General features: G+C 46.8%; 1 protein-coding gene across 1 annotated transcript in view; it reads right to left on the minus strand.

Moving 5' to 3' along the window:
• ZNF276 (zinc finger protein 276) overlaps window positions 1-24786 on the minus strand; it is a 177041-nt gene that overhangs the window by 92591 nt on the left and 59664 nt on the right. Inside the window, exons 4-6 of the mRNA XM_086945788.1 lie at window positions 24202-24681; window positions 22804-22882; window positions 9151-9231 (exon numbers count right to left, since the gene is read on the minus strand). Of these exons, the coding sequence (XP_086801914.1) occupies window positions 9151-9231; window positions 22804-22882; window positions 24202-24681 (640 nt within the window). The remainder of the gene's footprint in view (window positions 1-9150; window positions 9232-22803; window positions 22883-24201; window positions 24682-24786) is intronic.

Here is a 24786-nt window from a genome sequence, read left to right on the forward strand (position 1 = left end):
GGAGCTCGCTCACTCTCCTGGCAGAGGTCATGGCAACCAGGAAAGCAGTCTTCAAAGTTAGCAGACGAAGAGGACAGTGGTGAAGAAGTTCAAAGGGAGCGCACATGTAAGAACCAGATTCAAGTCCCACTGTGGCATTATGAAAGGAATGGGAGGGAAAAGATGAGTAATGCCTTTGAGAAATCTATTTACAACAGGGGACTTGAAAAGAGAGGGCTGATCACGGAGCCTTCGAAAGGCAGAGATAGCAGAAAGATAGCCCTTGATAGGGCCCAGAGCAGAGCCCTGCTGGGCCAAAGAAAGAAGGAACAGAAGAACTTCTGAAAGAGGGGCAGAAAGGAGATCCACAGCCTTTGCTGTGCATCATGCCACAAATTAATTCCACCTGCAGGCGTATATCAACTTAGTGGAGGGACGCCTGGCTGCCAGAATGACATCACAGACTCAGGAGGCAAGTCAAAAGGAATCAACTGCCGCCGCTCAATCTCCACGCAAAGAGGTGGAGACTGGGCAGGTTTGGGTGGATAGACCGCCCCCTGCTGCTGTGACAGAAGATACTCCTAAAGAGGCAGTCAGATCGGGGATTGATCTACTGAGTAGCTCGGGATACCAAACTCTTTGAGCCCAGTCCGGCGCCACAAGAATGACTTGAGCACGGTCGCGCCTGATCTTCTTCAGCACCCTGGGTAGAAGTGGTATAGGCGGAAAGGCGTACAACATACCGCAACTTCACTCACGATGAAAAGTGTCGCCTAGCAAGTGCCATCGAATTGTTGACATTCCCAGTTCTCTTTGGTGGTGAACAGATCAAACCAAGGCTCTCCCCACTGTCGAAAGAGACCTTGTGCCAGGTGTGAGTGAAGACACCATTCGTGATCCATAATGTACCTGTGGCTGAGTTCGTCCGCCCTAGGATTCAGTGAACCTGCCAGGTGTTGAACCACCAGGGAAATGCCCTACTGTTCCAGCCATGTCCAGAGGTGCAGAGCCTCCTGACATAGGGTCCACGGCCCCACATCGTCCTGTTTGTTGCAGTACTACATGGCGGTGGTGTTGTCTGTGAACACCTGCACCACTTTCCCTTTGACAGAGGGAAGGAACTCCTTCAGTGCAAGTCGGATCGCCCGAAGCTCCTGAAGGTTGATATGGAGCCTGGACTCCGCCGGAATCCAGAGGCCTCTGATCTCAGCCTCTCCCATGTGGCCCCCCATCCCAGGAGGGACGCGACCATCACCACTGTTTTCTCTGTTTGGGGAAGGGAGAGCGATCTGCCCTGGACCCAATGTCGGTTCATGAGCCACCACTGCAGCTGCTGTGCAGTGCCCTCTGAGATCTGGACGTAATCGGACAGGTTCCCCTGATGCTGCCCCCACTGGAACTTCAGGTGTGGGAACTTCAGGTCCCACTGCAGAGCCCGCATATGCCATCTGGTACGAGTAACAAGCAGGATGCAGGAGGCCATGAGGTCCAGCAGCCTCAGGGTCATCCTGACCAAAACCCAGGATAGAGGCCGAAAGATCAGAATCATAGCCTAAATATCCTGGACTGGCCGTTCGAGAGGATAGGCTCGAAACTGCATCGTATCCAGAACCGATCCAATGAATAGGAGCTTCTCAGAGGGAATCAGGTGCGACTTCGGCGAATTGATGGAAAACCCCAGCAAATGCAGGAGGTTAGCCGTAGTCTGGAGGCGGGAGACGAACGTCTGGGGCGAGCCAGCCTTCAACAGCCAGTCGTTGAGATAGGGAAGACTGGAACCCCTGATCTGCGCAGATGAGCTGCGACCACCGTCATCACTTTCGTGAACACCCGAGGGGCGCTGTTAAGGCCAAAGGGGAGCACGGTAAACTGAAAGTTCTTGTGGCCTACCGTGAACCGTAGGTAACGCCGGTGGGAAGGCAGGACGGGAATGTGGAAATAGGCGTCCTGCAAGTCCTATGCTACCATCCAGTCTCCAGGGTCGAGAGCAGTCAGGACCTGAGCTAGAGTTAGCATCTTGAACTTCTCCTTCCGGAGGAAGCGATTGACATCCCCGAGGTCCAAGATAGGACGCAGGCCCTTGTCCTTCTTGGGCACCAGAAAGTAGTGGGAATAGCCACCACTTACTACTTCTGGCGCAGGAACGAGCTTGCTGCCCCCCTTTGGCCAAGAGGGCCACGACTTCCAGTTGAAGTGCCAAATGATCCCCCGACATGCAGTGGTAATGGGGTGGCATGGCTGGAGGGGTAGTCTCGAAAGGGAGGGTGCAGCCCCTTCGAACTATTTGTAAAACCCACCTGTCCGGAGTGATAGTGCGCCAGTGGGGGAGGTGATGGCGAATCCTGCCGCCCACTGTAGTTTGATGGGCCTGAAAGATCAGACTAGGAAGGTTTTGGGGCAGTGGTGGCCGAGGTGGAAGTGGATTGACTCACCCGCTGGCCCCCTGACCCGCCTCTGCAGGTCCCATGTCTGCGGCCGCGCTGAGACTGCTGCTGCTAGGGCCTCTGGCTCTGAAGGGAACGTGCTGGGGCGCCCCTTCAGTGGCCACGAAAGGAGCGTAAAGCAGAAGGCAGAGGAGGGCGAGTGGTCGAAAGGCCCAAGGACTTGGCCGTAGCCTGAGAGTCCTTTAAACGCACCAACGCGCTATCTGCCTTGTTGCCAAAAAATGAATGCCATCAAAGGGCATGTCCATCAGGGTGTTCTGGACATCCCCCAAGTAGCCAGTAGTCCTCAGCCAGGGGTGGCGATGGAGCGCCACGGTTGTGGAAATCGCTCTGCCCAGTGAGTCGGCGGTGTCAAGGCCACATCGTATTGTGAACTTGGCTGCTAATCCTCTGGAAATGAGCCTTTTAGGGGCTCACTGGTGCAGGGGTTCACCCTGATCTGTCCACTGGTTCTTAAAACAACAAAGAAGAGATTGGCACGGAAGCTGTAATATCAAAGAATAGATTTTATTACCCTCTCATGAGTGGGACTTCGTCGATACAGTACCCTCAGGCCACTGTAGGAGGTAGTCCATAGAATACAGAGGCCATGGGCCTTATATACAGCTGAGTAAGCATGGAGACTCAAAGAGGAGGTACAGGCATATACAGGAATAGTTAGTGACTAACAAGGTCATACAAATATGTCTTGGTCAGCAAAGTGGGAGGGGAGACATTTCTGCTTACGTCAGTCTAAACAGCCTGACAGTTACAGTCTAAGACCGGTGCATTCTAGCAGCAACAGGCCATCAAAGGGCATGTCCATCAGGGTGTTCTGGACATCCCCCAAGTAGCCAGTAGTCCTCAGCCAGGCGTGGCGATGGAGCGCCACGGTTGTGGAAATCGCTCTGCCCAGTGAGTCGGCGGTGTCAAGGCCACATCGTATTGTGAACTTGGCTGCTAATCCTCTGGAAATGAGCCTTTTAGGGGCTCACTGGTGCAGGGGTTCACCCTGATCTGTCCACTGGTTCTTAAAACAACAAAGAAGAGATTGGCACGGAAGCTGTAATATCAAAGAATAGATTTTATTACCTTCTCATGAGTGGGACTTCGTCGATACAGTACCCTCAGGCCACTGTAGGAGGTAGTCCATAGAATACAGAGGCCATGGGCCTTATATACAGCTGAGTAAGCATGGAGACTCAAAGAGGAGGTACAGGCATATACAGGAATAGTTAGTGACTAACAAGGTCATACAAATATGTCTTGGTCAGCAAAGTGGGAGGGGAGACATTTCTGCTTACGTCAGTCTAAACAGCCTGACAGTTACAGTCTAAGACAGGTGCATTCTAGCAGCAACAGGCCTTTCTGAGCATGCGCAGTGCTCTGGCTCAGTACTGAAAGAGTTAACTATAGTTGATGACTAGAGCAGAATAGAAAAGCAGGCAACAGTGAGGTCAGAAGAAGCACATGGCTAACACATGGCTAACTAAAATGGATGCCACAAACAAAATGGCTTCAGCTTATGCCAATGGTAATTTCTGCGATTTCCACACTCTTCTCCTCAGCAATAGCCTGAGATAGCACTGTCCGCGCCTCCCCCGGCCACTGAGGCAGCACCGGCCCCACCGTATCCCACACAGAGTGGGAATAACAGCCCAAGAAGCATGCAGTGTTCACAGACCGCAGCCCTGAACTGGCGGAAGAAAAAATCTTCTTCCCAGATTGTACCAGTCTCTTGGATTCCCTGTCCGGGGGTATGGTAGAGAATGTGCTCTGGGACGTTGAGGCTTGGACAACCAAGCTCTCAGGGGTGGGGTGTTGAGAGAGGAAAATGGGGTCCGCCCAGGGCCAGCTTATGGAGTCGGGCCACATTCCTATCCACAGGAGCCCATGTGTTGGGCCTGGACCAGGTGCCCAAAAGAACATCAGAAAGTGCATCATTAAAGGGCAGCAGTGGCTCCGCAGAGGGAGCTGCCGGCTGAAGCACTTTTGTCAGGAGGTTAGTCCTGACGGCCACTGGAGGGAGTTGGAGTTGGAGGGCCTCCGCCGCCCTATGCAACACCACTGCATAACTTGCATCCTCCTCCGTAGCCACGGTAGGAACAGTGAGCATGCCAAGGTCATGAGAGGTGTCCAGACCACTGGCATCCCCCAGTTCCTCTGCCAGTCCAGGTCATACTCCCACTGAGCTGTGAGAGGGTCTTCAGACCCTTCCCAATCCTCCCCTTCCTCCGAAGGCTGATGTACAGGCCCAAAATAAGAGCCTGGACATAGGGGTGGAAAGGCCCCATTGGCGTCGAGCAACGCTGTTCCAGGTACGTGTCCATGTCGTGGCTGAAACCAGGGGTGATGTCAACCGGTGCCCTGGGCGACGTCGGAGGTGGTGCAGGTGGGGTCGACGTCGGTGGAGGCGTAAAAAGGTCAACCGGTGTCGACCGGGATCCAGGCCTGGATCCTTGGGGGCCCTGCGGCGCCGGGCCGGAGCCGACATCGATGACGGAGCTGCCGACAGTGAAGGGCGAGGGCCCCCAGTCGGGCCAGCTGGGCTCGACGGCGCGCCGACGGGGCTCGAAGGCGGGGTCCGACGGCCCAAAGAGTAGGGCCATGGCTGACAGAAATTTCTGTAGCTGGGTGTCACGACGTCAATGGTATTTACCACTAACCTCTGAAAGATGTCAGCAGGAACGATGGATGGACGACTAGTCCCCCTCTTCTCCAGAACGCACAACACACAGTGTAGGGGTAACACAACTATGTATAAATGCCTCCCGGGATAAAGGGGGATTAAAACAAGATAAGATGTCCCCAAGGGCTTTCTAGGAATGTCTGGATGCCGTCCACCCACTCTCTCGCCAGTCTCTAGGACCCCCCGGTGAATTCTGCAGATAGGGAAAGAACAAGAACCAACCATTAGGAACCCAGACCTGTACTGGAATCACAGTAACAATATACTCTATGCGATAGGTACTAACTGTTGAGTGGAACTGGAACGCTGGAAAAGCCCTTTGGAATATAAAACAGGAAACAATACTTCATCCGGTAGAACCAAACCGTCTCAAGAGCAGTCTGGCAAATAGTGATCCAGGTTTCAGATGAAGACAAAATCAGCAAGGAAGGTAAAAAATAAAGAGTAATCAAAATCAGCAAGGGTTTCTTCTTGAAAAGCGCACCGGTACCGGCACGCCTAGATGCACCAAAGGAATGCCCCAGGACAAATACAGTGACGGAGACGACAACGCGCTCCTGCGCGGGTCTCACAAACGCCACTCGCTAGAGCGAGGCCGCCCGTCTTATCAATGCGGGGACTCGCTGAAAGGAACAATAATGCACGAATTCGGTCTCGAGAAAAACTTAGAAGCAGACTCCGTTCTGCTCAAGACTCACAAAGTACCTTGATCTCCACTCCGAACTAAACCGGCATGGCTCCGTCCAAACTACACTCAAGGTCCTGATTGACAAGCCCCGAGCCGTTACCTCCGAAGGCTTTTGTACATACAACGCTTCCGTTTCCGTGTCTGATGGGTCTCTGGGGAATGTAGTCCCGCAATCGCCAGGCTCCCTCTAGTGGCGAGATGCGGTAACCACATCTTCTGACTACCGCTATCCGACCCTTCCAGACCCTGTCTCCCATGGTAATCGCTACACTGGGTGGGAGTTGCCAACGGACCCGGGAAGGGCGGGTAGGTCGACGGCAACACCGTAGGCTCCGCCAGAGCCGCGGGGGAGGCATCACCCGCACCCTCAGCCGTGACGGGAGAGGGGAAGTCCTCGGGCAATGACGCTTTTTCGACATCTTTTGCTTCATCTTACTTAACCCAGAGTGCCAAGACTTCGATCCTGACGAGCGATGGTGATGGCTCTGTGACCGGTCCCTCTACCTCCCACAGGACCGGGACCTTGAGCAGCGCGAAGCGGACTGCCGTACCTCCAGCAACTTTAGGGACCGCTCTTGCAAAGTCTTCGGTGCCATAGCCCGGCAGTTGAGGCACGACTCAGGGTCGTGGTCGCACTCCAGGCAGAAGAGACACACGCGTTGCGGGTCATTCACCGTCATCATCCGATAACAGTCCCCGCAAAACTTGAAACCGGGCTTCCCTACGACACCAGGAGTGATCGACTCAAAAAAGCAGAGACAAAAGCCCCCAAAAACTCAGTCAAAAAATTACTGGGGGTACCACTCTCTCCGGACCTGTGCTTGCTGGCGTGGAAAATGAAAGAACTGACGTCAGCACGCGAGGGCGGCGTCTAAGTAGCTGCCGCGAAGTCATCTCGGCGACCACAACGCCAACGACGGATGCAGACCCGCACAACGCCACCTTCTGACGCGCAGGGGTACTGCTGACGAAAACTTTCTGGATCCAGTCTGACGCCTGGGGGTAATTCTAAGATAAGGAATCTATCACTATGTGTTTATTTCAGATAAGTAATTCCAGGACTTCAGAATCAAAGACAATTTCTAATCGTTGATTGTAAATCCATAACACTTTTCATAGTCTCCATGAATCTTCGGCATTTTGAAGTGTTCAGGTATAGGCAAACATGCATTCCCCCTGTATACATCTAAAACTACCTTTTACTACCACAAATCAAACTTGCCCTACTGTGAACTTGTGATTTTCAGAAATTGGAATGCAAACATTTCCCCCCTTCAAGCTGCTTTTTTCTAGCATTGTTATATATCATATGTATCTCATGCCTGAATTATTCCCCATGGTCAGCCTGAAGCCCTCGGTTATTTTAAAACATAGCAATAAAAGCAACAATACATCCATGGGCAAATAGTGTTTATTTCATAGTGCTTGCATCTCGTTACAATTTTCCAGATTTTCAGCCAATGAACTGAATGGGCTGGGCACTTTCACTTCATCCAAGACCTCCATGGTTTGTATTTAATAGAACACGTGGGAAGGGAAAGTGGCTGGAACCTGTGGACCTCAAAAAGGGAAGGAAAGAAGTCACCTGTGGATCTGTGAGAGATACCAAGCTAAAGATAGTTAGACGTAACGTACTTCTCCAGCTTTCGATCTTTTATAGATGCATATGCTTGAAGAAACATGCTAAGCAATGCAAACAGCATACACTATTAGAAGGCTAGGCAGGAGGGGCTCACTTCAATGAAGTAGGTAACGCATAACTGCCTGGTCCACACCAGAAACACCAGCTCTACAATTCTGGGAAGGCTCAGTCCTCGATGCAGCACATGTGGTGCAAGGCTTGTGGTATTGGCCAGGCTAGCTAGAAGTGGGGACATTTGTTCAGCTATAGTGGCGGTCAGTTTCTCCGAAGCTCGTCCCTAGGCACAGGTACTTTTCCTTTGGGTCCTGCACATCATTGGCTTTCTTTCTACACAAATGCACAGTTCTCAAGGAAAGCCGACCTAAAGCTTAAAGCAGCAACCTCTCCCTCAACCCGTCAAGGTAAGTCCTCATTTCTTGCTCTATTTCTCCCCATGTGGAAGTCCATCACTTCAGACGCCAAACAGCCTTTAGATACTATGCAGATTCTTGTGCTCTCTCACACTGGTAGGCCTACAGGATGTGCTTGCTTTGTAGTACAGGCAAAGGCTAGAAGCAGTGTAGGTGAAAACACACCAAGAAAACTTAACTTACTGAGCAGCCACAAAAATCTCCACAGAACAAATAAAAGATGCACTCATCTGCGGAAAAAAAGTAATGGCGCGTCGAGATTCGACAGCCTGTGCACACAAGAACACACATGAACAGTCTTAATATAGGTTGCTTTAGTACTTCTTTCTCCCAATTTAGGAATGGAGGCAGCTGGAATAAAAAATATATTAAACACTGAAAGAACAAAATGTATTTTGACCCATATAACAATGGATGCAGACTAATTCTCTGAAAACAGAAGCAGAACAATAATGTCCTTCCTTTATCTCTTGCATGTTACTACCATCATTCCCTCTATCACTGATGTAACTGAGGTTATATGACTCAATAAGAGAGATAAAAATGTGTAAAGACATTTAAATAACAACAAAAGTAACCCCACATCGAATATTCTTTTGAAGTAGGGAGTTGCTTTCTCCAACTTCATTCTGACCCGATTTCCAAGAGTATTTGCTCAAGGTCACATTGAGGACACAGCTATCCATAGTAGTGACACATCAAATTTAAAAGAAACATGGACAAAGGTGGGTTGCCAAGTAAGTGCACTGTTGTATTTGAAATGTGATGGGTGTGCTTATTCTATCAGAACCTACCCAGACAAAGCCTTCTCAGGATCGGTTATCTCTCAATGAAAACCAGAAGTATCTGATCATTTAATATGGCAGATCAAAAACATTTAAGATCGGTCCTAGAGTTCTGAAGGTAAGGCTGGCTGGTAGCCTCTCCGCCCCTTAAGAAGTTGTTGCTCTGAGCAGGCCATTAAGCCACAGCATCGAATATCTTTTCTGTTGCTTTTTTATAAGCAAAAGCAGTGGGTCTGCAAGATCTTCAGCTACAGTTTGAACGACTAAACAGGTTACAGACATCCAACCATCGTTTGTCATCATTCATAAAACATGAAAAATATTCCCCAAAATATTTATCTTCTAGGAATTAATATGGACACACCTGATGCATCTTTTAATTCACAGTGGTGCTCTTGACTATTGTTTATTCTTTAACAAAGTTACAAATACAATCCACCTTTCTGCTGGTTTAAATATAATCCTCAGAATCAACAGCTGACCAGGACATATTGAAAAGTCAAGACTGTCACACAAAGACAATAAGATACATACTGCTTAACTGAACAAGGAACGAATACGTCATCCACAGACTGATCGGTTTTCTCTCCCTCTTCATCTTCACTCAGTACATCTCTGTTCACAAGAATAAAAAAAAGTTTTAATAAAGTTACAAGTCATAATACCCAACTATAGGTATATCCATCTTTAAAACATCGTTATAGTGCCTCACAAATAAGAGTTTATTTATTTATTATTTATTTATTTTTTGCATTTGTAAGGCGCACAGATACCCACAAAGGGTTTCCCGGCGCCAGGCCTATGGAACCGGAGCTGTACAAAAGCAGAAACGACTAGAGACCAGATTATTTATTGAAAAGCCAGGTCTTAATGCTTTTCCTGAAGTTGGCAAAGTTTTCCTCCTTACGTATAACAAGAGGAAGGGAGTTCCAGAGGGTCGGTCCCAAAAAGGAAAAGGACCTCCCTCCGACTCTAGCCAGTCTGAATCTGGGCACTGCAAAATTCGATGCATTTGAGGAGCGGAGATTGCGTGTGGGGAGATAAGGCCTAACCAGTTTTTGCAGATACTTTGGTGCGGTACCTGCCTTTATTTTAAACATATAACTCAGGGCCTTGAACCGTACCCGGTTTTCCACCCTGAGCCAATGTAAGTCCTTGAGGTGTTTAGAAATCCTCGCTGTTCTGGGGATTTTGCACAACAGCCTGGCTGCAAAATTCTGGACAAGCTGGAGTCGTCTAATAACAGCTTGATTGGAACCCAGGTAAAGGATGTTACCGTAGTCAAGCCGTGATGTAATGAGGGCATTGACTACGGTCTTCTGGGTAACCGAGGGCAGCATCCATATAATCTTGCGCAGCCATTTAAGAATTGTAAAGCAGATGCCAGCTACTTTATTGGCCTGTTGTTTCATCGATAATGTGTCATCGATGTGCACCCCTAAGTTTCTAACCTGGGTAGCTGGTGTAGGAAAAGCACCCAGGGATGGCGGCCAATGAGTGTCCTTCCAGAGGTCCCTATTTTTACCTAAGAGAAGAATCTCAGTCTTTTCCCCATTGAGCTTCAGCTGGTTATTTGACATCCAGCTGAAGACTTCATGAAGGCCAAGTTTAAGCGCAGATGGAGATGAAGGGTCAGATTCTGAGAGAGAAAAAATAATCTGCGAATCATCCGCATAAGTCATTAATTCTAAGCCAACTCGCTCCGCTAAGTCAGCGAGGGGACGAAGGTACAGATTAAAAAATAGCGGACTCAGAATTGAGCCCTGAGGCACGCCATGGGGCGAGCAGAAAATGTCCGACTGAGCCTGAGATGACGCGATCTGGAAGTGTTAGCAGAGATAGTGGACAGCTAGAGTATGTGCTTGTCAAGAGATAGAGAAACAGAGGATTGATGGAAAGTAGGCAGGCAGAGTTGTTAAGAGGGCTGTGAGAGAGAATGAGATAGAGAAACCAGAGGAAATAATGAGCATGAATGATAGTGAACCAGAAAGTGAGAAAGCCTTGAATCAAAATGTAAATGATATAGCAAAGATATGTCTGTGCACGATTCAGAATTTTAGGGAACAATTTGGAGAGGTGCATTAGAACGTTTTGAACGTAATAGAACAAGGGGGAGTGTTTGAAATTTTTCTTTCTGATTGAGACTTAGCAGCAGATTCCTCACCTTTTGAACATCCCACAGTCAACAGAGTCGATCCAGAAACTTTTCAGCTGTAGCCCTGCGCGCCAGTAGGTGGCAACATGCGGCTCAGCACTGATGCCGTTTCACTCTGGAAAGACTATGTGGCGCCTATTTAGATTCCATTCCTGTGCGCTGATGTCAGTTACTTTCTTCCCGGCCACAAGATATGGATCCATAGCTCCCTCCCATCGTTTTAAGGGCTGTCACAAACAAATGCCTGTCATAGAACTTCATCAGATTCGATTGTGGAGCCTGGGGTTGAGCCACAACTTCAAGGCCTGCAGTGAATGCGAATCCATCAGCTAGAAGGCCATCTGAGGCATTGAGGTGAAACTCTACATCACCAAGCAGCGAACTACTCTGCAACAAGACTGGAATAAGTCGAAAGTTCGGTCCTGGTCCCATTTCAGATCCAGACATTGGAGGAGTTGTTCCAGGGCTCAGTCTTTGTCTTGGACAAAGTCGTCTGGTAAGTCAAATAAAAAATAAATAGGGATTTCGCCCCTTCCCACCACTCACTTTCTCCTGAGAAGGCGAGACAGCGGTGCCATACATCGCAATCTCGCTCCTGAAGTAATTTAACATCGGAGCCTATCCAGTAACTTGTTCTGGCACAACAGAGTTTCTGGGGACGTCTGCCACTCGGAAGCAGATCAAAGACCTTTATCAGGCCATGCTCCGACTCTTCAGATCCTTGCAGACTTCCTCTGGTGCCCTTTGGGCCCCGCAGAGCCATGAGGCTCTTCATTTGGAATACCGCTTGCAGTTTTACACTTGGGGCCGGGTTGATCTTCTGATCTGGCTCAAGTCTTGACTCTGCCTCCAGTGCTACAGGCCAGGTCAGTTCCCAGAACTTCAACACAGATGCAAGAAAATGAGGTACCTATTGTACGCTCTGATTCCGAATCAATGTCAGTTCGACCTCAACCAAGGCCACTCTCTCCCACTGCGCCACTTTCTTCACTCAACCTGCCACCTCCAAAAGAAAACATACACTATATTCTCTGTTCAGCACGGATTCGGACAAGGATTATGACGTGGGGGATGAGATTAACCAGCCATAGGACGAACAGAATTGATATGATGACCTACAAGAAGCTAGTGGCCTTGAAACCTCCCCTGAATACAGGCTCCTCTCACCCCCCTGGTCTTGCAACAGAAGAGAGCTGTTTATGCCATGGTGATGTGTAGGGTGGTCGAGGTCCTTAACCTCTAGCTTCCCATCTTGGAGGGCAAGAGAGAAGGGGCAAACATCCACTGAGCTCCTCCTGCCTTTCAATTAGGCCCTCGTTAAGGGCTTGGGCCAAACCTTGCTCTGGTAGCCCAGTCAACCGCCAGATCCCAAGATGCCATCGCCCTACCCTGGGCGACTATGCATTTTTATCTCAGCACCCCTCCCCTGAAAGTTTGGTTGTGCAGGCATCTACAATCAGGACAAACCCTAAAACATTTTCAAATACTACCCCCAATACTGAGTCAAAACAAGTGTAGATGTTTGGCAAGTGTCTCTTCTCAGCCACCAGTTGGCTCTTAGATTAGTGAATGACAGCTGCCTTTTGGGGTGCTATTCTCACGTCCTTTGGGATTCTGTGGCACCAGGCTGCACAGGATGTTTGTGACGCAGCCAAGTTCACAATTCACTGTGGCTCCCACGCTTGGTTGAAGTCCACTGGTTTTTCAGGCAATGTCAAGTCGTCCATCGAGGACATCCCCTTTGATAGCACTCGCCTGTTTGGAGACAAGACAGATTCCACTCTGGAGCGGTCCAAAGAGAGTGGGGCCATGGCATGCTCCCTAAGCTTATCTGCCTGACATCGCCAGCTGCATCGGTCCTATTGCTCTTTTTGTGGTTTCTGCAGAGGCATCCTGTACTGTCAGCCACTCCAACATCAACAAGGTCCACAGCAATTTTGCAGTCGAGGATGTGTTACCCACCACCCCAATGGTCAAGGTCATCGGGATGCCCAGTCCAATGTCCCTACTGCAGCCCCATCTGCCAACCCCCTTTAGCATGCCCTTAGTGGAGCATGGCCATCGGGTGTGAGGCAGGAGCCAATGAGTCTCACTGGGGTGACTGGCCATAATATTGGACAGGTGGGTCCCCTAAGTTATTCAGAAGGGGTATGCCCTGCCCTTCTACTCTGCCACACCTTTCACCATGTCCTTAACCACTGGCAGAGGACAATCTGTCTGTTTTACACAAAAAGTGCAAGCTATTTTGGCTATCGAGAGGGTGCCAACGCCAAAAGAACGTGTTGGTTATTCCTGCTACTTTCTGGTCCCAAAGAAGGACATTAATCTTCATCCTATTTTAGACCTGTGCTCTCGTAACTTCTTCCATTACAAGTAAAGATTCAAATTGCTCACATTGGCCCAGGATTTGTCTGCACTAAACCCTTGAGACTCGTCGGGGCTACATGTGGTTTGTGGTGAGTTAGGAGCATTTCCAATTCACAGTGCTCCCCTTTGGTTTCACCAGCACCCCTTGGGTGATAACTAAAGTGATGGTGATGGTGGCAGCACACCTTCGGACGTCAGGGGTCTCAGGAATGTAAATGGGTCAGCGGCAGACCCTACTACCGATACAGACACTGGGGACCAATACAACGCATCTGGGTTGGGGTGACCATCTGGGAGAGGTGGACATCATATGCCTCTGATGGAGTCCCAGCTCCATATCAATCTCTGGAGTTAAAGGCCATCTGCTTAGCGTTCAAAGTTCCTTCCATCCATCCATTAAAGGGAGGCTGGTGCAGGTGCTCACGGACAACACTTCCTCCATGTGGTACTGCAACAAACATGGCTCGGTGGGGTCATGGATGTTGTCAAGAGGCCCTGTGCCTCCGGACATGGCTGGACCACCAAAGAATTATCCTGGTGGTAAACCAACTGACATACTCTTTAAAGGCCAGTGAAGATGAGTTCAGTGGATCACGAGTGGCAGTTACACCCAGAGATGACGCAAGGTGTCTTCCATGAATGGAAAGTACCTTAGCTTGATCTGTTCGCCACAGCCTATATAACATGTCAGCAGTTCTGAACGCGGAAGTTTCCAAGGTGTCTCTTACTCTGAGGCTTATACAGCTTCAAGTGGAACTCAGGATTCATGTATGCATTTATGACCGATATCACCCCTGCCATGAGTTCTCAGGAAGATGAGTACCAACCAGGCCCAAGTCAACCTGGTGGGCGGAGCGTATGGCATCCAGAACTCCTGGGCATGAGCACCTTCAGGATGATCTAATGTTGCAGCAGCAGAGCAGTGTTCAGCACCTGGGCCTTTGCACTCCACACCTTCAAACTTGGAGATGAACCGGCAACGGCTGAAGACCTTCGACCTTCCTCCAGAGGGGATTGATGTCATATTGGCATACAGAAGTCACTCGAAAAAAATGTATACTCTTATTGTTGAGAAGAATATGTGCTTTGGTGCGGTACAAGGCAGATAGGCCCCTTATAGGCAAAGCTATTTAAAGTTTTTTGTGTTTGTTTTGTCCATAAAAGGGTCTGCTCTGGGTACTTTTTGGCTCTTTCTGCTTTTTTTTGGGTTTATTGAATCAGCCATCTTTGTTTGAGGCGTCAGCTATTACTCGCTTTTTGAAAGGTTTACATTTGTTTCCTCCCTTTCTTTTTGTAATGCCACAATGGGACCTTAACTTGGTCCTCACAGATTGATGTGCATTCCCTTTAAGCTGTTTCATAGTTGCCCTTTGGGTCGCCCTTTGGGTCTTCTCACTCTAAAGGCAGAGTTTATCATTGCCATTACATCTGCCATTACATCAGAGCAGCGTGTGAGTGCGTTTCAAGCTGTCTGTGTTACCCCTCATTACACCACCTTCTTCCCAAGCAAGCTGGTTCTGTGGACAAAAGCATCCTTTTTGTTAAAGTTGTGACACAGTTCCATATCTGGCAGCACATCACCTTTCTGGTGTTCTATGCTCCGTCTCACCCTTCTGAGAAGGAAAGACTCCAAATAACGCGTGGAAGATCTGCTTTCTGTGGCGTTCTCTGGCGGTAAAAAAAGGCAAGTTTATGCAGAAGAGAACCATCCAATGCTGGATCATGCTCTGCTCATTCTACCAGAGCCAAAGCTGCTACCACAGTTTTGGCATATGGAGTCCCTGTCTTGGACATCTGTTAAGAAGCTGCATGGGTGTTCCTCTATAGTTTCACAAAGCTCTATTTCCTGAACAGTCGGGTTTGCCGAGAGGGACATTTTGCCCTCTCGGTCCTACATGACTTTCTGGTTTGAGTCCATTCACAGACCTACCTCCAAATAAGTACTGCTTTGGTATCTATTCAAAAAGTGAGGAATCTGCAGCTAGAAGTCTCTATCAGAAGAATAAGTTACTTACCTTCTGTAAAGCTCTTTTGGGCAGAGTCTCTTTCCTCACTGACCCTCCCATTATCCCCGTTCTGTGACTGGACTCATTCCATTAATAAGATCCCAAGTCTAGGAATCTGCACACTGGTTACAACCTATTTGGTGTTGGGGCTCTGCGTCTGGGGCATAGATACACTTGAAAGCAAAGAACATCAACACCAGGGAGTGGCACCTATATGGCTCTGCTTGTCTTTTCCGGAACCGAACTGCGTCAGTGTGTACCCACACAGTGCCACCTACCAAGATGCAGAGGTACTGATGAAAATTTTCCAGATCCAGTCTGACACCTGGAGGATATTCATAAAATGAATAATATGTGGCTAACTAGAGTCTCTACCAGAAAAAGCATTACTGTAGGCAATTGCTTAGGATGATGAGTTCAGATTAAAATTGGCTAGTTGGTCTATATTTAAGTGTGTGGCCATATACATGAGGCATACAGTTTTGGACGCAATAAGCTCCTCAAGAGAAGTGTATAGAAACCAGTGTTTTTTCTCAGCTCCACTTTCACGTTGAGCTGCTGCACGAAGGGCAGCTTTGATGAGAACAGAGGACCTTAGCAACCCTAAATAAATGGATCAGGTTTGTGAATCAGAGATAATGCTAGGTCTAGTACAACTGGTTTGCATCTTCTGGTGAAATCAACTATTTTAAACTTCAGAAGATATTTATTTGACTGATGATACCATGTACACAATCCCTAAAAGGCTGAGATATCTTGCCGAAATGCAGAAACAATGCAATTGATGTTTCTATAGAAAAAACAGAGTTATTGAGTTTCATGCTGAATCAGTTTGTAGGCTCCTGTGGCAATCCCTCCTCACAGTTTATTAACAGCTTCATATTATTGATGTTTTCCAGATGATAAACTCCTATCCTAGGTTCGCTGTAATTTGCATAATGATAAACTTCCATACTATAGGAAACATAAGTTCCCAACAGTGATCCTGCTGCCACCTTTCATATCCGCCCTGTTCCCGTAACCTCATCCTAGCCTGCCTTGCAACCGTAGTAGGCAGCAATGTTCCACTTGCTGTCAGTCTCTGCCCTGTTCCTTGTGTCCACCCTAATCTGCCCTATTAACCTAAATGGCAACATTGCTCTGCTTGCCTCCATCCAACAGCTGTTACATTCTAAGGTGTAAAGCAGCACCCGCTGCTTCTGCCTTTGTAGTCCTCAAAGCCGCCTTGAAACACCCAACAACAGGGTAACAAGTCTTTCAACTTTCGTCACTCAGGGAAAATGCTGATTATGCCTCAAAAGCAGCAGATTTGAATGTGCAAAACACAAGAGAGAGGTGGAGTTATAACGACAGCTCCACCAATAGAAGAGGAGGCTTGGATAATAAAGAAGGCACCTTGCAACATCAGGGTCTCTGATACATTCTTTCCCTGGGCAGCATGCTAGGAAGATCAGACCTAATGCAGGCTTACAGGAGAAGCAAGGATGAAGAGCACTGCAAACATGAACTGCTTATTCCTTCACCAGGAAACACTTATTTAAAAGAGGAATTTCTTCAGAAGTGCTGTAACTGCCAGAATAAATGTTCTGAAATATATCCAATTGACTGTCCCTCTGTCGGCTGAGTCCCTTGGCCCACGTGAACCCTGATCTGGGAACAGTGTTTCTAGTGGCTAAATATGTAGGTAAATATACAGAGCCTTGTGGCAACCCACATGCAGGTAGAAAAGGTGGAGATGTAAATTAATATATGTGTACAAACTGGATTCTTTCTGGTGAGGAGGCGGCAAAAAGATGCAAACCATTCGAACTAATCCTAAAATGGAAAGACTGTATGGTTAGTGGTATCCCATGGCAAACACCGAAAAAGAAGCTCAAAGGTCCCACAGCACTATAAGTCAGATTTTACATTCATCCTGGAGATAAACAGCTTTATACTGGTTTAAGGCCAGGACCCCGTCAGGAGATGATCACAGTTTATTCAACATTTTGATAGTTTGGGACAAATTAATTGAGACTATTTAGATGTGTGTCAATGTTTGACATACATAGAGGATAATAAGGAAAGGGTCCTGGAGGAGTTGGTGGCTCGAATCTAAAGATTGAACTATAGTTATAGTATCTAACATGAGTTTTGTGTGCTTTGTATGTTGCTGGTGATGTGACGGAAGGGGAAAAAAGATATACCTTTGATACAGTTCGTTCTGATGGGTACTGTGTTCAAAATATATTTTCAAGCACTACAGCTTTGAGTTTCACAAATGTCATAGGCTGTGATGTTATGGTGCATTGCTACAATGAGAACTAAGAGTTTCTACATTTGTAGCAAGAGAAACTGAAAAGAATTCAAGGAATACTAAGCGGCATGTATGGGTAATTATGTATCTGCATAGGAAACAACATCCATCAACGGTAATGTTACACAAGAAAGTAACTTTTTCTTCCAGTGGATATTATTTAATCCCCAGTTAAAGCATACACCCATCAATTCTCAACACATTTAGGATGGATATCAGGTAACACTAAGATAAATTGCTACCTAATAAAATGTTAAACCACTTTTTGTCCAAACGATCTCCCTCCATTAACAAACTCTAGGCAATAATGTTAAGGAGGAAAACTCCTGCCATCCCAAGCAAATAGAATTTTGAAATATAGTGAGCAGTCCATTTAGAGAATTTCTTTTTAAATAGTTTTGAATACTGACTTCTCGACATTTGCATGCTCCTGTAATGCTTTGGTTACTTATGTCCTTGGGAGCATATCGATCGGTAAAAACAACTGTCTTTCCCTTCTGTGTCCAACAAACATTGAGATGCAATAATACATTGTTTGCAATCACTCTTTCAGCTTGGATGGATGAGGCACTAAAAACAAAACAGGAAACTGCATACAATAGATTAAATTAAAATTTGCCGTAAACATAGGCACGAAAGAAGAGTTGAAGGCTTAATGAGTGTGTGAGAGTGGTCCGTAACCAATACTTTGAACAATAAATCAATTACAGAACGGAAAGAGTCGGTATGGTGTATGAACTACAATACTGATAATTAATATCAAAACCAGGTTTAAAGAGCAATTGTACTCAATTCACAATTTTAAGGAGTACATGTATTCAAAGTGACCACAGATAGAAAAGCGCCAAGGCAATTATGTCATTGCTTCTACGTAGTTTATTTGCACAATTCAAGAGCATATAAAAGGTTGCAAAGAAGGAAGGCGGAGGTGGGAAGGTGATCGTGAATGGGAAAGTATAAGTCAAGGAAGGATACAGAAATAACAATTGGATATTTAAACAAACTGGTACGACAATCCAGTCAAACAAGGCCTGTCCAATATACGCTTCTTAATTTACATGTAATCTGTAAATTTAAAACATCCTGCATACAATGCATTTTCATGGATCAGTCGGAGGGAAGAAGGTACAGGTCTTTAGGGTGAAAAGGCGTCGACGTTTAGACTTGACTTGTGCTGCGAGGGTAGTTTACGACCTCTCAAATGATTGATAGGGATGACAATGTGAGATGTCCTTTGGAAGGAATGGTGGTGTGAAGGGCCACCCTGTCTCTGTGAAGTTGGAAGAAGGGTTCTTCTAAGGAGCTCACTAACATGTCGAAGTGATGTAATGGAGGTGTGGGGAATTCCTATCGCCCGACGCTTGTGTTATCTAGATTTCTTATAAGGGCAAGAGGTTTTAATTTTAATCCAAAGGACAAGTAGACAGTCTTACGGTAATCCAATACACAGCTGTTCAACCCTGTTGGTCACAGCCAGTTAATAAGTAGCTCCGTGAAGATTATTGGCAGTGAAAGGGTCAATGCAAAAGCTGGGGCCTGTACTTTAATTACTCAGAGCGGAAGAACAACATGACTGAGCTGAACTCAAAGTTGCAGCTCCGTATAAAACATCCACAGCACTGGAGTCTTTTTGCTTACTTCCCGAGGCTCTTGTGTGGCTTCCAGGCCCTACCCTGGTCCCTTCATTTTCTTCTAGCACAAGACGAACCTGGAGCTTGTGCAGCTCCAGACCACTCACATCACTGGAATGTAAGAGGCTGCCTTATCGGTCTCTTGGCTCCTGCTCTGACTTGAACCTTGTGACCCCCTGCCTTTTATTCTGCGCTTCACCCTAGGGCCTCAATTGGCCCCAAGATTCCTCCTCACCCTCTACTCTGGGGGCATACACTAACCGCGGCGCAAACTTGGCCGCAGTGCGGCGGTTTAAATGAGTGGGCGGGGCCACGTCAGCCAACGGACATGCGCAGCACTACCGAGTTGTGCTCGCGAAGCGTCATGCTTTCCCTGCACATGCAGCTCCTGCACAACCCTCCTTTGCACTTTGCCTTTACTGTACACATTATGTTTCACGCGGTGCCTGTATTTGCTAACCCCACCCCACCCCACCCCACCCTGCTTCCCCCTCTGACTGTCCTGACCCGCCCCCCCTTGGCCTCTCATATCCTACATCATCCAGGGCTTACAATAAAGCTCAATAGTTTCCCTATGGGGAATTCATGCGGTCCTCAGGCACACCCCCATTTCTGTCCTTGCACTGGGCCTCTCGTCTCACTTCGTGTGTGCAACAGGGGCATCTGAACACGCTGCTGTGGCAGCTACAGCAGCTGTGGAGTTCTTGATTGGCCCATTCTTTATGCAGGTCCAGACGAAGGTTCATAATTGACGTGAAAGGATATATACATGAATGAATGACTGTAAGGATGGATGAGGGATAGGATGGCTGGATAAGTGCAAGGGTGAATGAATGGATGGGGGGAAAGTGGATGGATGAGTGAAAGGATGAATGGTTGAATGTAAGGGTGGATTGATGGATAAGAGAAAGAGTGGATGAATGGATGGTGGAGTGGATGGGTGGGTGAGTGGATGGATGGATGGCTGGGTGGAAGGATGGATAGATTGATGGGTAGAAGGATGGATAGATTGACGGGTGCATAGTTGAGTAAAACAGTGAATGGAGGGATGAGTGAAAGTGTGGATGATAAGTGAAAGGTGGATAGAGGGGGTGAAAGTGGATGGATGGATGGGCGAAAGGATGGATGGATGAGTGGAAGGAAGGAGGGATGGATGAGTTTGAATGATAAATTTAGAGCTTGAAGGATAGGTTTGGCCAGAGGCATTGTGAACCCCTCTCTTTAGCAGCTACAGCGGGGTGGAGCGCTTGATGGCCATTCGTCCAGATAAGGGAATACTTGGACTTTTTGTCTGCATAGATGTGCTGCTACTCCTGCTGGCATTTGGTGAATACCCGAGGTGCAGTGGTGATCCTGAAAGGGAGGACTTGAATTGGTAATGTTTTCCTGCGATAACAAATCTTGGGTCTGGGTGTATAGGAATGTGAAAAGTAGGCGTCCTTTAGCTAGAGTGCTGCCAGAAAGTCATCTAGTTGGAGAAGTGGGATCACATCTTGGAGCATGACCATATGAAAGTGCTCTGAGAGGATGTAGTGGTTTAGGTGCCTTCGGTCTAGAATGGTCCTTATAAATATGTCCATTCTGGGGATTAGGAAGTATAGGCAGTATTCTCCTCATCCTTGATGCCTAAGAGGGATTGGTTCTATAGCTCCCTTGAGAAGAAGAGGTTGAATTTCCTGTTTGAGCAGTGTTTGATGTTCCAGTGATAACCTGTGGGTGTGAGGTGGAATGTTGGGCAGTGTGGTGATGAGCTCCAGACAACACCCATTTAATATAATGTTCAGCACCCAGTGGTCTGAGGTTATTGATTGCAATGTGTGTAGAAAGTCCTGTTACCGACCCCTGAGAGGTGGGCCATAGTCGGGGGAGGATAGGGAAGTCATTGTTTAGTGGTGCATGTTCCACCTTATGGGGAAAGACCCTGGACTCCACCCTTGGCATTGTTGACCCTATAGGAGCCTATGGAGTAACCTCTCAGGATGGTGGTGGGTGGGGTTGTGGTGGTTGAGTGGTGGTGGTTGGGTGGTATTGTGTGGTGGTGGGCAAGGAGGAAGAGGTGGTGGAAGAGGCAAAGGACTAGTGGCTTTTGTCAATGTTCTTCCTTTTAGGTGGTGTGGGTGAGTCAAGTGCCTCTTCGAAAGACACCTGTATTTTTGTTGGTGGCGGAATTGGAGCTGAAGGCTTTGTTAGGATTCATCCAGTGTGAGGCTCAATATGGATCTATTTCTGTCAAGCATCCAGCTTTCTTGTAATTTATAGAAGCTAGGCTCAACTAATATACTTGTGTGTGGTTTGGGAGCAGGCTTCAACGCTTTCTGATCTGAGCTGATCTTGTTTTTCGGCGCTGAAGTACCAGTCGGTGTCGAAGCGGTGGATGTCGACAGCCGGCTCGGCACCAACGAGTAGCTGGGCACCGGGGGTGGTTGGTGTCGAAGGCTTCGGCTGGTGTCCGAACCAACGGTTCATTGGGCGTCCGAACCAGTCGCTTGGTGCAGACTATGGCCAGGAGGCAGTGGTGCTCCAAGGGCCTCTTAATCATGAGGGGCCTTATGTTTTTTTGATGGTTCAACAAGGAAACCGGTTGTACCATACCCCTGCTCAACTTCTCATCTACCCACTCTATACTGGCTAAGTCTGGTTTTGCTCCTCCCCCAATACAAATCAATATGCTGCTCTCTCTACTGTAGGAAACTTGTGAAAATGCCAGTGGAGATGTGCCTTCCTCTAGTTAGATGAGAAGCTTGAGTTTAAATGTTGCTCGCCTCTTGGTTGATCTCTGGCTTTCCTCCAGATTCAGATAAGTAATATCCCCCGGCACCATTGGTGTTAAGCCGCACTGAGGGGAAATAGACCCAAAACCAATACAATGGAATGAGGAATGACAAAGAAAGAATAAGGTACCAGTTATTAGCCGGAAAAGGATTCAGCAGCTAAAACCATTTTGCTTATCTGGAGCATTACAAACAAATCCTAACATATTACGAGTTTTGGTGGTAATTCTACCCACATCTCATTGAGTTCCAGAAATGTCTCTAGGTAACGCTACTGCAAGAGGAATCAAAAACAGTATTGTCACTGGTTATAACACCTTGGAGACAACTATAAAAAAATTGTGGAAATGACGTTAACACTGAATTTGCGATTTCTGCCTTATTCTAAGTGAACCTGTATATCGGAGCCATAAGCTCCACTTATTGATGAGTTTAATAGGTGTATAGTCTATACAGCAGTGCTTTTTAATTTATAGGTATGGTTCTTAAGGCTGCACTGACTGTAAAAAAATGTGAAACAAGTTTGTGGAATTGTGCTTATAACGGATTTGCATTGTATTAATTTTGTATGTTTCAGCACTTCAATAATTGTGCTCTAGATATTAAATTGAAGCTACTTTGCTTGAGATCAGTGTTTTGTTGAGGGCCATCATCAGGAGCACCATAATGTCTGTATTTATGCTGAACATGGATGTCATTTTGTGATGGTGAGCAACTGAGCAAGAATTTTCTAGCACTCCATCGATTAAGATCCGCAGAGGATGACACAGAAGAAAAGTAAAACGTAATAGGTTCTGGCAATCACAATTATCACATGTACATGGTACAATCCTTTAAATAATGATGTACACATAACAACTATACTTTACACAAAGAAAATATTTAAAATGTGCTTTTCCATACAGAATGTTCATATATTTGGGGAAGAAAAATAAAACTTGAGCAAACAATTGTGCCTCACCCGTCAGAGAAATCACTTGTTTCATCTTTCAATGGTTCCTCGGCTGCCAAATCTGAAGACTGTGTACTGTTCGCCTGCACTAGGAAATAAAATGGCCGACAGTCCAAGTTACAGAAACACAGCTGCCAAAAAAGGCAAACAAGAGAATGTTTGTATGTCTTGTTTTTATTAACTCAAAACTGAAAAGCAATGTGGAGCATATTATCACTAAAAGCTGTTCAGCTCTAACCAATGCATGAATCTAGGGTGACTGTGCATGCAGCAGTACATTGTTTTGACTTTGATATATACTCAATGTAGCAAGTGTTGACAAAAAGAGTAGGTCCCGGCTACAAAGCCTTCTGGCTTTCACAACACTTTTTGCCATAAATGTCACAAATGTGCATGCATCAATAGCACCCATCTTGGAATGGCATTTTCTTAAGTATTATTAAAATGCATGGACAAAAGGCTGCCACAGATGTATGCCATTTTTGGTTACCATCTTTAAAGGGTATTTGCTAAAATGAAAGTAAACCCATTTGGAGACGTCTGCCGCACATGCGGACAGTCATCTTGGAACAGTCAGAAAACATTTTCACAAAGCGGTTGATTGAAATCACTGACACCGAGACCAAAATGCCTGGTGAAAATGACTTTGAATCAGGAGCAGGGAAGTGAGATAGACAACAAAGCCTTCTAATCATGAGCAAGGGGTCTGACCCAAAAGCCCACTCCAAGATTATGTAATGTAGTGGAAACAAAAGGTTTTGTTAACAGACTTCTGAAGCTTAAGTCGTCTCTTGCTGAGATCTAAAAAAGTGCGTTCATATAAATTCACACCAGCTCCCACCCACAATGCCCTTGCATGCTGCCTTTGCCTCATAAGTAGGCTCAGCAGCAAATGCCATAAATGAACAAGCCTCAAGACAGCTACTCAATTCAGTTTCATTTTTCAACATAAGATGCGTGCAGGTTGAATTTGTTGAGTGAACAAGAGGTGCACAAGAAAAATTAAGATAAACATTAAAGAACAATGCACTCCTAGAACTTCCAGAGTCTGTTTTCTGAGGAAGAAGTTGTGGTGTATCTCTAGCACTAGAAGGGAGCGCAGCGGGGTGCCAGCAAGATTTACCCCAAAAAATAAACTTGTACTTGCAATTCATAAAATTAATCCATGCGTCTCAACCAATTCAGACAAACACTCACCAAGGGCATTACATGCATTCTAACATATAGGGGCCGATTTTGATGCAGCCCAAAAAGGCACTGACCCTCGGAACAGTGTTCTGCCGCATCGTAATCAGGAAGGAGGACCGTCGACCGGAGGTCGGTCGGTACCATTTCCGAGTCGGCCAACATTGTAATAGGCCCCATAATGTTTTGACTTTCCAGAAAAATTAGGGACAGAGTTATTACCTTGCATGTTGCTTCCATAAGAATCGTTTGCTGGCAAAGACACAGTGCTGGTCAGTTGAGTGTATGATGAATTTTCAAAGTGGGATGTTTGGTCGTCCAAAGTCACTATCTGTAGAGTGGTCTCATTGTTTGAAGGCTGCTGACATACATCTGCTTGTGCTGGGCCATGTGGTGTCCTGGAAGCAGAAACAGCCTCACTATTGTTTCTACTTGTACCATTTCCAGTCAAATGAGCTTCTGAACTCTTGTCATGATTCCATTTTGCTGACAAAGCAGTGTCCACGAGTAATGTAGTGCAATCAGAATCAGTTTCCATGACATAGGCGTGCCCTTCTCTGCAGCCCCAGACTGCACGTATTATGCCACAGTACTGAGAGGACAGCATGCTCTGCAAGTCTGGTACAGCCTGGCAATCCCCTGCATGGTTATGGCTCCATAATACCAAGCGGTGCAGACACTGTGGGCTTGATGTGATCAGGTCTACAGTTCGAATTACAAAAAAAGTGCATGATCATTTACTCACTAAACTCAGAAATGGAAAACAGCCACTTTTCATTAAAATGTTTACTTTAAACAAAGAAAATG

This window comes from Lissotriton vulgaris, chromosome 12 (genome assembly GCF_964263255.1).
Source record: "Lissotriton vulgaris chromosome 12, aLisVul1.2, whole genome shotgun sequence".
NCBI lineage: Eukaryota > Metazoa > Chordata > Amphibia > Caudata > Salamandridae > Lissotriton > Lissotriton vulgaris.